The sequence below is a fragment of the Manis javanica genome, chromosome 3, assembly GCF_040802235.1.
Source record: "Manis javanica isolate MJ-LG chromosome 3, MJ_LKY, whole genome shotgun sequence".
Classification (NCBI taxonomy): Eukaryota; Metazoa; Chordata; class Mammalia; order Pholidota; family Manidae; genus Manis; species Manis javanica.
Window position 1 is genome coordinate 6,803,178 of NC_133158.1, and position 15,335 is coordinate 6,818,512.

Below are 15,335 nucleotides of genomic sequence, written 5' to 3' on the forward strand. Positions count from 1 at the left end.
CCGGCAGTATCTCCCTTCCTTTTTTCCCTCTTGGTCACCTCCCTTCTGGGGCCTACAGAGCCCCAGGCACATGGGGATGAAGCCCAAGGTCGCTCTTCTTCTGTGGAGCATGGGAATAGCAACCAAAGAATAGCTCCAAAGAAGCTATTACGACTGGACAACATGAATGACGGCATCACCAAGGTTCCACACATGCACCTGTAAGGGGGGCCTGTGAACTAAAATGAGGACTGAATCAGCAGCAGGGGTAGCCGTGCAGTGGCTGAGCCTTCAGGTCTAAGGCCTGCTCTGCTGGGCCTACCTACCCTCAACATCAGCTCCGGGATGAGTAAAACAGAGACAGCCGTACCTGCTGCCCTGACTTGTACCTACAGAATGACATGTATGTAATGCACTGAGGACAGGATTTAGCACGCACAGTAACTGCTCTACGGATAGCATCATCCGCATCAATGTAATCAGCACACAGCTTACAGATTCACTCTTCGCAGGGATAAAAAACGCACTGATGTATTTTAGACACTAGGTTTCTTCAAAATTTTACCTTTAGATCCTCTCTCCATTCATTCATACCATAACTCTTAGAAATCTCTGGTTGGAAAATCTGCATTTTTGCCATGGATGTAGCCAGACGAGTTAAAGATTGACGACCACTTCCTCCAAGTCCAATGAGCAAAGCGTTTCCACCAGACTGCTTTAAAATTCGACATATTCGTGATAAATGCTCTAGGACGTACCTATAAAATATCAATATTACTATGCTTGAAAATATGAATGTACATGTGTATTTACATGTAACTATTGTTTTAGTTTCCTAGAAGGATGGATTTTGCTGTCCCTTATATACTATACCAACTTAAAAGAGGCAATCATTGAAAAATGTGATTTTTTCAAAAGCAGTTGTAATTGGATCATTCGGTGCAAAGGAAAGCTGAAGAACAAACTCAAGAAATGTAATATACAAATTATAGAAATAAAATGAAACTGTAACCACTTATACAGGAAACATATTATTGCTTTTATTAAGAACATTTCTTTCTTCAATCTTTTAATACCAGGATTTCTATGGGAGAAATAAAAAATCGGTTATCAACAAAATAAACACAGGAAAGACACTCAGCCTCACTAGTAAATTGGTAAAATTAAAATTAGAGCCACAATGAGTTATCGTTCCATTCTTAACTGGCAAAACTTACCAAGTCTGGCAATCCTAAATGTTGGCATGGGTGAGGAACAATAGGAGCTCTTAAAAACAATGATTATTTTTCAGGATACTTTGGCAAACTTCGTAAAGTAGAAGATCCTTACATACCATGGCACAATAATTCCACTTCTATAAACATAGCCTATTGAAATTCTTGTATTTGTGCCCAAGGAGACAATCTTTTATAATTGCAAAAACTAGAGTCACCTCAAAGTCTTTGTCAGAAGAATGACTACATTCTGTTATAATTATACATGGAATGCAAAACAGAAGTAAAAATTCATTTCTTGTGAATCTCACCAACAATATGGAAAAAAACAACTTGCAGAAAAATATGTACAGTTTGATATTGTTTATATCAGTCTTATACATTCACAGTAAGACTATGTTATATGTTCAGGAACACACAGGTTAAGTAAAAGTCCAAAGAAACCCATGTTTCTTTTTACTTCGTAAGGTATGATAGGGATGCAATAAGGGAGACAGTTGGCTACACAAGAGACTTCAAATAAATTGCTAATATTTTATGTCTTAAGCTGGGTAATGGGTACAAGATTATTCACCATACTTTTCTTTAAACCTTGTTACATATTTTAGTATTTCACAATAAAATTCTACAAATAGCAATTTCAACCATCACACCAAATGTAGTTACCTAAAAATGACAAGATTCATTCTTGTTTTGTGAGTCTGATTATATTCATCTAAGTACTGGTCCACAATGTCACTAAAATGATGAATATTTGGAATTTCTATATAAACTCTTTCATCTCCATCAAGTTCAGGATTCATATAGTCACCAAACATGAGATTCCTTAAGTTTTCTTCAGTTACCTATAGAACAAAAATTAACAAATTACAAAACTTAAAAATTTTTCTAAAATAAACTTAAGAAAATGTTATACAAAATTGTTCTTTTCATATTATGGGATGGTTTTCAATTAGGCAATTCTTTCAAACATTAATACTTGTAAAATTAATAATTTTATAAAAATGGATAAACTTGTTTTTATTTACAATAAAACTTTAAAGTATTTTTATTAAAAATGTATAAAACTTAATATGCACTTGAAAATTAATACCTGAAATTATATTATATCCTCAGGAAATAAAAAGAGAAGAGCTTTTTCCTAGCATATATGAGATCCCCCCCTCCAAGGCTGACGTTATTCTGACGCCAATTTTTTGAGTAATTACTAAGGGATGGTCACCATGCTAAGCACTATGTATATATCATATCATTTAATCCCTATCATACAAGGTTTACTCTTTAAATAACTTCTCTGTTATACATAATTCCTCTGAAGACAAATTTTCAAAATAATTACCTATGAGGATAGTTAAAAGAATATGTTTAAGAAGTAATGGTTTTTTTTATATCGTTAATGTACAATTACAATTACTTGAACATTATGGTTACTAGACTCTCCCTATTATCAAGTTTCCCCCACATACCCCATTACAGTCACTGTCCATCAGCGTAGTAAGATGCTATAGAATCACTGAAGTAATGGTATTTTTTAAAGATAAATTAACTGTAACAGTTCATGCTATTATACCATTTTAATATTTTTTAAATCATTAAATATACTCACTGGTGCACTCTCTTTCCTCAAATGTGAAAAAATAGCATCAAATGATTCTTTGAAATGGTCCTTTATAACAGCTTTAGTTAAACTGAACAGCCAGCATCGGTCATTATCATTAACGAGGCGATCATAAAACACTCGGAGTACCTCATGCACAAAAAGACGGATCATAGTATGCTTGCTCTCCACTGCATCCCTCTCAATGAGCAAGCAGCCCTGGATGACACGTGAAAAATCCCGCAAATTGAAAGTGTAATGAGATTTTGTGGGAGTGGGCAAAAGATTTTCCATGGATTGTTTGTATATCTGAATATGAAAAAAAGCAACAATGTAAAAATGAAATAGTTATAATCAGCAAAGCCATGTGACAAATAGCACATTTTATATATTTTATTGATCCTATCAGATTATATTGACTTGAAAAATTATACACTACTAAGCCTGGCATGGCATGTTTCTATTTTTGTTTATAGCAGGCACTTTGGAGTTGAGGGAACTTAATATTATCTGATTCCCTTCCAAGCCAAAGTAACAATGTTTTTATTTTCCAGTTATTATGGTTTTTCCATTTAAAGGTCAATGATCTTTTATTAAGTAAGTAAAAACTTTAATAGTGAGTCCACTCAGGTAACTCCTGCAGCATTCCAAAGAGAACATTGAAACAATTTCCTTTGACTCAACAAATCAATGTGTTCTCCCCCTTATGTCTTATTTCCTCTCTCCTTCTTCTCCCTTTATTCTTTATTATAACATGTAAATGAAGCATATTATTCTATATGCTGAACTGACAAGGAAGTTTAATATTCTCTTTAAGGAAGGAAAATTAAATATTTTATAATATAGCCTGAAAAAAATACCAAGTGAAATTGTTTTTTTATTTATATGTACTGTATGATTCATCTCCCTCCCCTCACCTCCACACATGGTTTATCTATAATGCTTCAAAGACAGGAGGGAAAAAAAAGATCTTTTCTGTATCCCATTACCGAGGCAATGATTCTAGGGAGCTTTTTCTTGTGGTTACAAGGATCCCAAAGCAACCCCCACTTTATCAAGGCTCCAGAAATCTTAGTTCAATGAGATTACCACTGACTAATCTTAAATACACATTTTCCTTTCACAATGAATGATGAGGCTGTTCTGACCTCTGAAAAGAGGCCAAAATCAGTTAAGAGCTGCTTTTTGGCCATGTGGGCAGTCTTGTTTTCTGTTTCTACCCTGTGTTTATTATTTTTTCACTGCTACTTCTAAGTTATGTTGTCTAGCTAAAAAACAGTGTTTTCACAGCTGCTTAAGTTTCTTTTTTCTCTTTTTTTTTAAGACAAACATGAAGAATCCGAGGGAAGAGAGAGAAAATTAATAAATACCAAAGTGGAAGCTAACAGGGAAACACCTATGGTCTGGCATATGCTGTTCATAGATGATTTACTTATTAACAACCTTGTGAAATAGGTATTATCTCCCATATTAGTGATTTAAAAAAATGAGTTTCTGGAAGGTCAAATTTCTCACTCAAGGCTATATAGCAAGGAAATAGCAGTCAAGGCTCAAACCTAGTTAGATTCCCTAAGGTCAAAAGCCTGTATCTTCCTGTTCTCAAGATTTCTTACAGCTTCTCTGACACTGAAGACCAATGTATATAACTAAGGGGAAAAACGTTAAAAAAATATAAAAAAATCAAAAAAACAGAAACAGTGAGGACTAGATGAGATTAACATGTAATACAACAGCGTTTTGTATTGCATTATTTGCTCACCTCCATTGTTGCACTGACAATTTGGTTCCCAACAACAAAGTACTCCGGAGTAAATTCACGAGTCCGAAGGTAGAATGTTACAATTGACGAAAAGATTCGGACCATAGTTTCATCACTGAAAGTATTAATAGTGCAGATGTTGAAATGTCGAGTAAAGCGGGGAGTAACTGGATTTCTGCCACCACCCGGAGGGCCCATGGCAGCCATCAGCTCTATGTCAACTAACGTGATTTTGCTTGTGTCCTTAAGGTCATACCTTGAAAACACATAAAAATTCCAAAAAAATCCATTATAAGTTAGACAGACTGAAATATAGGTTTTCCTAGAAACTGAATCTGATTTTAACTTTTCTAAAAGGAAGAATTTTAGATAATGCTTGCATTAGGAGAAAACTTTTTTAAGGGTTCTTTCCACTTTTAAAAAAATTGAGGTGTAATTGACATGACATTAGTTTCAGGTGTACATAATATTTGATCTGTATATATTGCAAAATGATCACCACAAGTCCAGTTAACATCCATCTCCATACATAGTCACGAATTTTTTTCTTGTGATAAGAACTTTCAAGATCTACTGTCCTAGCTACTTTCAAATATGAATTACACTATTGTTAATTATAATCACCATGCTGTATATCATATCCCTGAAGATACTCATTTTATAACTAGAAATTTGACTTCTTGGCCCCCTTTCCAATTCCTCCACCACCTCACGTCCTGCCTCAGGAGCCACCAATCCGTGGAGAGAACTTTTTTAGGGCAGCACTTGATTCCTCCTGTCAGTGGCAGTGACACCACTGCCCAGACTTTGGGTGCCCAGAACACCCCTTTTGCTGTCCCTTCCCTTTCTGCTGCTCTTCTTTCCAGTTTGACTCTCGACTTTCCTCTTCTCACTCCAAATCCAGAAGCATTAGTAAGAGATCAATCCTGTTCGTGGCTGGTTATAGGTAGGTGACCACATGTCCTATTTTGAGTACAACAGCTCTGATCTGTGCTTGTCCTAGTGTGATTATTTAGACTCTCCCCTCTTACCCTCAGGAATGTCCCAGTTTGAACAATAAATTATATAATCATCCTACTTACAGCAAAGTCCTGATTTCTTTTTCTCATCTCAAATCTTATCTTCAGAGCACACAGGATGTCTAAATAGTACCTACACACTTCTGTTATATAAAGAGGGACCTAATCCAGAATAACAAAGCCCCAAAGAAGTTTTAATCAGAAAGTTTATACAAATGGCTCAGTTTAACTGGGAACCACTCAGAGTGAAAAGGTATGTATTTTCAACAGGCCATTAAGTCCTGTAATATTAAATGTCTTGCAAAAGAGGGGGGAGAAATCAATACGGCGTCTTTAGTGTAACAGTATCCTAGAAGGTATGAAAATAGGACTTGGTTTTTTACAACAACTCCAATAACTGTCAACAGGAAACTTGTTAAATAAATTATGGCAAGATCTGCACAGCTAAATAGTATTGAAAGCCAAAAAAATGAATGACATAGAAAATACATGAATAGGTGCTTGAGATAAATTTCTAAGTGTAAATAAATTGCAAAGCATTATGTGTAATATATTTAAATAGAAAACAACCTTGGCCAAATAGGGAATACGCTATTAACAGTGGTTATCTCCTGGAGGCAGGATTCCAAGGGCCTGCAGTAATAACAAAAATGTATTTCCAAAATATGACATAGCTTCAAAAGTAGTCTAACCTTGCCTTGAGATAAAAATCACAGCATATTGGGGATTTTTAGGAAAGTATATTTAAGAGGAAGAAGTGAAGAATTACTAATCTTCACTAAAAGATAGGGTGTCATATGTATTAGAAACTAACCATATCATCATAAAATGGGGTAGAGGGATTGGGAGGGTTATCTGTGAAATTACTGCCAAAACCAAACCATCTCAAAGATATGGTAGTCTCAAACAATCACAGAAAACAGAGAATTTTAAGTAGTAGAAACATAGGGTGCTGGTTATAGTTACTTAGGTTGGCAACTACCCATAAATTCTGAGCCCTGGGGGAATGGTACTTTGAAAGAGGTAATTTGTAAATTATTTACAATACTTGAAAGTAGTTGAAAAGTTGAGAATTTACTACGCTATTAAATAAATGAATGTCCAATACCAGATTATTCATCCCAGTTATCTAACTCATACATTCAGAGGAAAGAATGGTATAAAAAGGTATAGAAAAGTTTCCCAAAATTTTCTTTACAGGAAAATCTGAGCAATGGTTTTCTTCCATAAGTAATTTGAAAAAAATGAATTATTTTGATGTGAGAAACTACAATAGAAAAAGAATAAAAATGACTTCAACATGGCTAGTAAAGATTTAGTTAAATAGTTACCAATTCCCACAGTCAAAAAATTGTCGTAATAATTCAATAGGTGGCTGAGCTCCATATTTCTCCAATGCAGGCATATTCATGTCATCTATAAAAATTATGCACTTCTTTCCCATAGGTGGTCCAAAAACTCCTTTGCGTCTTTTATCCAATCTAGCCATAATAATGTTCTAAAACATAAAAAAGATGTAGTAGCATATTTAAAGCCATACTTAACACCAGGAATAAAGAGGGTATTTAACAGTTTAATTATGCTGCTTGGAAGCACTATGTACATGTTTATTATTTATTTATATGCATTCATTTTTAGGGTGATATGAGACTTCATACTCAGTATCACTGAAAGAGTATATACTGAAGTCCTTCTATGTATTCAGAATTGTTACATACACGTGCTTATGTATTTGCATTGCACACACACCGAAAACATTTCCCTCATTAAATACTCCAACATATCTATTAACTTTAGGTTATTCAATATCTAAAAGCATTAGTCTAAATTTGTAAGATTCTGAAATTAAGGGAATTTTACAGGTTTAAAACAACAGAAATGAGCCCCACAGATCAGGAGAGAATAGACAGGCATAAATTCAGGAACGGATGTTAAAAATGGTGATTAGCAAGGTTGCATGATGTAGTTCCATCTTGGCACACTTGGAGGTAAGCTGATGAACAGCTACATGGTTCTTGTCACAGACGGTGCATGGTCTGGAAGCTCTTTGACGGACAGTGCTTCAGTAAGCAGCAAGTGGTCCCAAGGACCATCTAGGAGAGTCTAAAAAGAATAATAGAAAGTGCTCCACATACACAAACACACACACACACGCTGTCCCTTCTTCCTCCTCTCTTACTCCCTTCTCCAGGTAAGAAATCGAGTGTTGCTGCTTCTTGGGCTTAAAAATTTAAAAAAAGTGACAAAGCTCAATAACCCAGTATTAATATAGAAATGCTCTCTTGATACTTTGTCCTTAAAACTTGATTTTTAAAACTTAATCATAACACCAAAAATAAGTTTCAAAGTTTTATTTAAATTCATTGATTTACATAGCTGCTCATTTAATATATAATTTTAAGCACTCATCAAAATCAAAACAATTACTGACCTGTGTTTCTGGCTGTAAACTAACCTGAACCTGGTTGGCACTGGTTCGTGCAGAGAAATTCACATAAAAAGGGAAGTACTGGTCCTTTTCCAAATGATTCATTAGCTTATCCTTCACATACACTGATTTTCCTGTCCCCGTTGGACCCACAAAAAGCAATGGCCTTTAAGGAAACAATGGACATATTCAAAAGGGGAAAAGTCAGAATATATTCTAAAAGAGGCTGGAGTTAATTGAAAACTTAATAATCGAATCACCTTCAGCTAAAAACTTGCAGCTTAATCTGTCTTTATTTCATGAAAGGCTGGTTAAAGTAACCATTGGCATACCACTTTAAGACTTCAATAGTAACAAACTATTATTCGAACAGATACAACATCACTCAACAAACAATAACATGGTTAACTTTTCAGAAAAGGAGCCCAATTTTGTCTCCACAGAAAAGTGATGTGTTTGTACTTTCCAATCAGAGACAGAGGCAAGAGACTGCCGTGTGAAATAATTTATAGGTAAGATAGGTTTAGGCTGTTTCACAGCTACCTCAATAGCACAAAGTTTTTGTGAGAAACTGAGTGACAGTGAATTCTAAAGCGAGCAGTTATGTATATTTGTTCACAGTCTTTTAAAGTTATTAACTGAAAATATTTATCTTAGAGCCAACTCTGTGGAATCCTTCATTCAGTGGGGTCTCGGGCAGGATTTCTCATTCTTGAGTGATTGTAACTAATATTAAAGTGTAAGAATCCTCTTGAGTCTATGTCTACAGAACTGGGAATCAATCCAGTTTGAGAAATACTGAACTAAAAATTAAATGCTCTGTGAGTGACAACTTGGCCCCACACAATACAGAGACAAATGCAAAGGCTGGCACAGCATTCAGCTATAAGGGGCAAGCTACATAACTCAAATTATGCTAATATTTTTTAAATTATCATACAAGTATAAGCCTACAATTAAAGTTATTTTAGAACTACCCAGATGACAATTCATCTGTGTGTTCCAGTCTGAGAAACACTTGCCTTATGGAAAACTATTTACTAACATAACTTTAATAAATAAAATGTTATTCCGTAGCAGGGCCCATGGACCAACTGAAGATATTCTTAGTACTCACAGAATCTGTGAACTTAGATGCCAAAAGTTTGTATCTTTACTTTTACTAACCTTAACTAAAATGGAACAATGCTACTAATAGTACCCATATCTTTATCACCAATAGAAATCATAGATATTTTTCTAAATATTGTAATTGCTGCAGATGTCAAAAATCACTTATGTCCACTTCTTCAGATTATGATAGTCATCAGACCCACTGCTAGGTTTTACTATGTAATGTGTTAATAAAAAAGCACATATATTACTACTACTATAGCCCAAATTTGTTCAATATCTTAATGAATATATTTCAGTATATGTTTTTCTTTGTAATTCTGCTTGTACTTATTCATTTAAAAGCATTATTCTAGCAAGTGGTTCATGGCAGAGAAGAACTCCCATACTAGGAATTTCCCAGAATTGCCAAGTACCTTCCTTGCCTAGGAAAGTTTTTAATATTAGCATCTAAATGCATAAATGCAACCACAGGTACAAAAATAAGCTGTTTTTCCTATTTCTTTAAAATTATGGTATCATTGATATACAATCTTATGAAGGTTTCACATGAGCAACATTTCAACATTCACCTGTATTATCAAGTCTCCCCCACATACCCCATTACAGTCACTGTCCACCAGCGTAGTAAGATTCTATAGAGTCATTACTTGTCTTCTCCGTGCTGTACTGCCTTACTTGTGACCTACTTATACTGTGTGTGCTAATTATAATACACCTTGTCCCCTTCTCCCTCCCTCTCCCTTTGGTAACTGCTAGTCCTTTCTTGGAGTCTGTGAGTCTGCTGCTGTTTTGTTCCTTCAGTTTTGCTTTGTTGTTATACTCCATAAATAAGACAAATCATATGGTATTTGTCTTTCTCCACCTGGCTTATTTCACTGAGCATAATATCCTCCAGCTCCATCTATGTTGTTGCAAATGGTACGATTTGTTTTCTTCTTATGGCTGAATAATATTCCATTGTGTATATGTACCACATCTTCTTTATCCATTCATCTACTGATGGACACTTAGTTTGCTTCCATATCTTGGCTATTCTGAATAGTCCTGCAATAAACACAGGAGTGCATATGTCTTTTTGAATCATGGATCTTGTTTTCTTTGGGTAAATTCCTAGGAGTGGAATTTCTGGGTCAAGTGTTATTCCTATTTTTAGTTTTTTAAGGACCCTCCACATTGCTTTCCACAATGGTTGAACCAATCCCACCAGCAGTGTAGAAGGGCTCCCCTTTCTCTGCATTCTCACCAGCATTTCTTGTTTCTTGTCTTTTGGATGTGGGCCATCCTAACTGGTGTGAGGTGATATCTCATTGTGGTTTTAATTTGCACTTTAATTTTCTGATAATTAGTGATGTGGAACATCTTTCCATGTGCCTGTTGGCCATATGAATTTCTTCTTTGGAGAAGTGTCTGTTCAGATCCTCCACTCATTTTTAATATGGTTATTTGTTTTTTTGGGTACTGAGGCATGTGAGCTCTTTATATATTCTGGATGTTAACCCCTTATCAGATAAGTCATTTACAAATATATTCTCCCATACTGTAGGATGCCTTTTTGTTCTGCTGATGGTGTCCTTTGCTGTACAGAAGCTTTTTAGTTTGATGTAGTCCCATGTGTTCATTTTTGCTTTTGTTTCCCTTGTTTGAGGAGATGCATTCAGGAAGAAGTTGCCCATGTGCAGGAGATTTTTGCCTATGTTGTCTTCTAAGAGTTTTACGGTTTCATGACTTACATTCATGTCTTTGATCCATTTCAAGTTTACTTTTGTGTATGGAGTTAGACAATAATCCAATTTCATTCTCTTACATGTAGCTGTCCAGTTTTGCCAACACCAGCTGTTGAAGAAGCTGTCGTTTCCCCATTGTACGTCCATGTCTCCTTTATTGTATATTAATTGGCCATATATATATGGGTTTATATCTGGGCTCTCTATTCTGTTCCATTGATCTATGGGTCTGTTCTTGTGCCAGTACCAAATTGTTTTGATTACTGTGGCTTTGTGTACCTATTATGTTTTTTAATTAAAAAGATAAAATTGTTACAATATTCACTCAGAAACAGGTCCTTTATCAAAATCAAACCATGACATTCATGTATATTATGTAAGTTTGTCTAGTTTAAACAGTATAAGCAAATTATGCCTAATGTTTTAAAAGAAAATAACTACAAAAGTGTTAAGAAAGTTGGTATGGATATGCCTGTGGTATAACTAGGCTTTTATTCCATTTCATGTATCTGCTTTTCTTAAGTTGGTATTTTCATGTTCATCTTAAAAAGAACTGGCATAGGACATATTTGAAAAATGCTAAATACAGTAGGAGAATGTGGCTCATGGTTGGTCTGATAATCTCAAGAATACAGTGAATTTTTGAGTAGCATGCACACCTTTTTGACAATAATACTACAACTGACATTTAGGCTGCTGTTACAAATAAAAGAAAAATAAGGTGGCTTATGAGGCAACAAAGTATTATAGCCGAGGTTTTGGAGTACCTAATACAAATCTGAGCTCCAGGTTTGTCAATTTTAGCAGATGTCACCATGGGCATGTCGATTAGTCCCCCAGAGTATCAGCTACCTGAAAATGGATGACCTCAAAACCTGCTTTAAAAATCTAATGGTCCTATTAGAATGGCACTGTTATATTTAAAATGCATGTTTCTTACTTTGCGTAGGTAATACTCAGATCCATTAGAAATGTATATCTGATTGTGTCCATTGTAGGGACTATGATGTCTTGAATCTTGACATGTTTATCTCCTAAATTAGTACTTTTAATTAAGTCATTCCAATGAAGCCAGCGACCTCGGTTTTTTAACTACAAGAAAACATAGTTTTAAAGTATTATAACCATGAATTTAATATCTGAAGGGCTTTTTTTAACACACTGCTATATTTGCCTTTAGAAGTTGTTAATTTCATACTAAGTTCTTATTATGAAATATAAATTCACCCAAAATAACATATATAACATTTTTAAGTTGTGAAGCAGATTAATAAGCATCCATGAATCCATCACCCAATTTAAGGAATACACATTTTCCTTAATTTTCTTTTTCAATGATAACCTGACAACTTAATGAAACTTAGTTATCACAAATTCAACATATCTAGAATTTCAGATATTTTTTCTTTCCTGTATGTCCTCTTAACACTCTAATCTTTCCAAAATGCCTTCAAGATGTCCTTTCCAAATATCATGTCTTTATTTGGGAGCCACTCTGATGTAGGTCAAATTACACTGTATTGGACTTTGGCTTCATGTTTTCCTATCTTAAAAAAAAGGAGCAATAATCTAGCAAGAAACAAGTAATGCATGAATTCATTATATTTGTTTCTCTAAAATCATTCTCTTTGGCATTTTGATCCAGGCTGATATTTAGACAGAACACACCAAGATGGCTGAACTGATCGTGACAATGTTGAAGGTCTTCTGAACTGGTGGCTAAATTGCTGCTGTCCTGACGCCGAGTGCATCCCTAATGCCCCCCGCTGCCACGCACTGCTATATCCCCCTCCACTCCTCCTTCTCCTCAATGGAGATCCCAAGGCCTCTCACGGTCAAGCAACAAAAGGGTAACATATGGCAAAGTAGGAGGTTGCCTGGCCCCCGCTCCAGGATTATGGCTGGCATCTATGAATCTTCTATTTTCTAGCAAACTGTATATATAAATATGGTGTGCGTCTGAATGGCAGTAATTTTCAAGTTTGGGTGAATGTTTCTTTAGAAGTTCATGTTCTTTATTTAAGTTTTAACTTAATTAAAGTTACATATGCACATACTTGAGAGTCAAAAATTTTACAAGGTTAAGAAAAAACAGCAGTTTCCCAGTCTCATTTTCTTCTCTCCAGCAACAACTACCTTTACTTCTCTGAGCTGGATATTTTGGTATTTACCTCTAGTTCTTAAACAATATGCTTATGTTATCACCTCTTGATTTCTTTAGTTTCAGAAATTATTTCATTGACTTCCCAATGTGACTACTGATAACATTCTTAAAATACTGTGTTAGCAGGGCTTGGGGGAAAGATTTCTGTACTGGCAGTCATGAGAGTTGGGTGCAAGCCTTTGCTCTGTGGCTACTCACCCTTCTAGGTCTTCTTCTTTATCTATAAACACTGAGATTTAAGTAAAATGGTAACTAAGGATTTATCTAAATCTTACGGTTCTATGAAGTAAAATTTGCATTCATTAAAAGATTATACCAAAGCTTGCTATTTAAAAGAATCTTCATGAATTCCTTTTAAATGTAGGAGAAGATTTCATTTAAATCAGAAAGTATAAAATATTCTTAAAGCAACTTTATCTGTACTGTCCACAAGTTATAGGAGGAGAAACTTAAGAGACTAAAAGACTAACCTTAGCAGCCAAAATAATTCTAGGAAGGGAACCCAGTTTTGCCTGCTGATCCGAGATTCTGTGTTTTATAGCTTATCATGTCAAACCTTTTGTACCATACCTCATACACGTAGTCATAGACCAGGCCTTTTTCATCAAAGTGGCATTCCCATTTACCCACAGAGATGGGCATCGGGTTGTCTTCATCTTTTCCCAGCGTGATTAATCGTATGAAATGATCAAAAACAATGCGACCATCTGTATCACAACTTCCTCCAATGGACCAAATCAAAGAAAATATGAAGCAAGCCTGTTGGTAAAGGAAAAAAAAATGTTTCACTTAAACCAATCATTTGAAAAATTTTTAAACAAATTAAAATACTAAAGCCTGGTAGACCTACTTGGAAAGGTCAAATCCATAGTTGAATGGAACACAGCTCAATTACATAGAGTCTGTTCTCTGGCACTATCTACCTAAATTTAAAAAGCCCATGCCAAAAGACCTAGGAATTTCCCTGTTAGGGACTTATCCTCAAATATACTCCCACCTATTAAAATGATACATGTACAAGAATATTCCTGGCAGCACTGTGTGACAGCAAAAGATCAGAAGCAACCCAAATGGTTTTCAACAGGGGTCTGCTTACTTGGTTGGACTGCACACACTGGTGTACATGCAGCTGTAAAATGAAGGAAACTCTACAGTTACTGATATGGAATGATCTCCAATATATATTGTGGGAACAAACGCAAACTGATATGTACACTACACTGATATGTGTAAAAAAATTGTACCCATGTAAAAAAGAGTGCATCCAATACCTCTATCAGGCTACACAAGACACTGGCAATAGTGGCTTCCTTGAGGGTAGCTTGGGGATGGGTAAGATGGCTAACTTATTTTTGCCTTTTGAATTTTACTTGTTTCATGCCTTTTCTAGTAAAAAAAACTCTATCAAATGTATTTAAAGTGAAAATTTCAACCGGATATTAATCTATTTTAGTCTCTAAAAGTGATTCTGAGCTATGTAAAAATTTGGGAGAGTTTGGTTTACCAACAGAATGAAAATTTTGAGGAAATATGTAACATGAAGATTATATGAGTGAACTCTTCCTAGGAGAGTTTTATTTCATAAAATGGTAACCCTGATAGGTATGGAGAAATATTGAAAACTGGTAATGTGAAAGGCAGTTCTAAACACAGAGAGAAAAAATGATGCAAATAATTTATATTTCTAACATAGCTGTTCAATATCTTCTAAAGTGGAGGGAAATAAAGGAGAGAAGGGAAGAGGAAAGGAAGAGGTTATGACTGGCAGGGAACCCTGGAATGTGACATGTCTGAGGTAGACTTTCTGTGGCAACAGGTGAAGGGAAACAACGGGAGGAAACTATTTGCGCAGAGCAGACGCAAAGGTTGACTGAGTAGGGGAGACCAAGGCACTAGGAATAGGCGGGTGGGTGGGGAAAACAGCACAGACCACAGAAGAGAACAAATAGCTCTTTGTTTTGCTCCCTCAGAGTCCTGTTCTCTAGCTCCTCTGACGTCTAGATCAGCCGACCCAGACCACGGACTCCTCCCTACCTATGTGCTCTGTGGACTCAGCCAGCCGCACTCCACTCAGCAGGTTGAACGCCTGCGGCTGGTCTTTTGTAGCCTGCCTGTTGCAGCCTACATCCTAGCTTAACATTAAGACATCAATTCACCTAAAGTTCACGGTGGAATAATATTATCACATTATCTAACGTTTATTACGTTATGATCTTTCACAAATAATAGGGCTTTGGTTCATTCTGATGTATCTTACTTTCTTTAAAGTGGTTTTTTAAATCAGAATACCAGGGGTCAGGGCAACTTTAATGTCTTTTCTTTTGGTGCTCACCAA

The 15,335-nt window shown here is 35.5% G+C and overlaps 1 protein-coding gene across 6 annotated transcripts in view; it reads right to left on the reverse strand.

Annotated features, from left to right (window-relative positions):
- DNAH12 (dynein axonemal heavy chain 12) overlaps window positions 1-15,335 on the reverse strand; it is a 150,242-nt gene that overhangs the window by 67,032 nt on the left and 67,875 nt on the right. For all 6 annotated transcript variants that reach the window (XR_012128899.1, XM_037019334.2, XM_037019335.2 and 3 more), the window contains 8 exons: window positions 13,571-13,759; window positions 11,777-11,928; window positions 8,024-8,162; window positions 6,900-7,066; window positions 4,550-4,805; window positions 2,800-3,099; window positions 1,860-2,038; window positions 545-737 (listed from right to left, as the gene is read on the reverse strand). Coding sequence is in view for 5 of the 6 variants with exons in the window: in XM_037019334.2 (XP_036875229.2) it covers window positions 545-737; window positions 1,860-2,038; window positions 2,800-3,099; window positions 4,550-4,805; window positions 6,900-7,066; window positions 8,024-8,162; window positions 11,777-11,928; window positions 13,571-13,759 (1,575 nt within the window). In the remaining variant the exon portion in view is untranslated. The remainder of the gene's footprint in view (window positions 1-544; window positions 738-1,859; window positions 2,039-2,799; window positions 3,100-4,549; window positions 4,806-6,899; window positions 7,067-8,023; window positions 8,163-11,776; window positions 11,929-13,570; window positions 13,760-15,335) is intronic.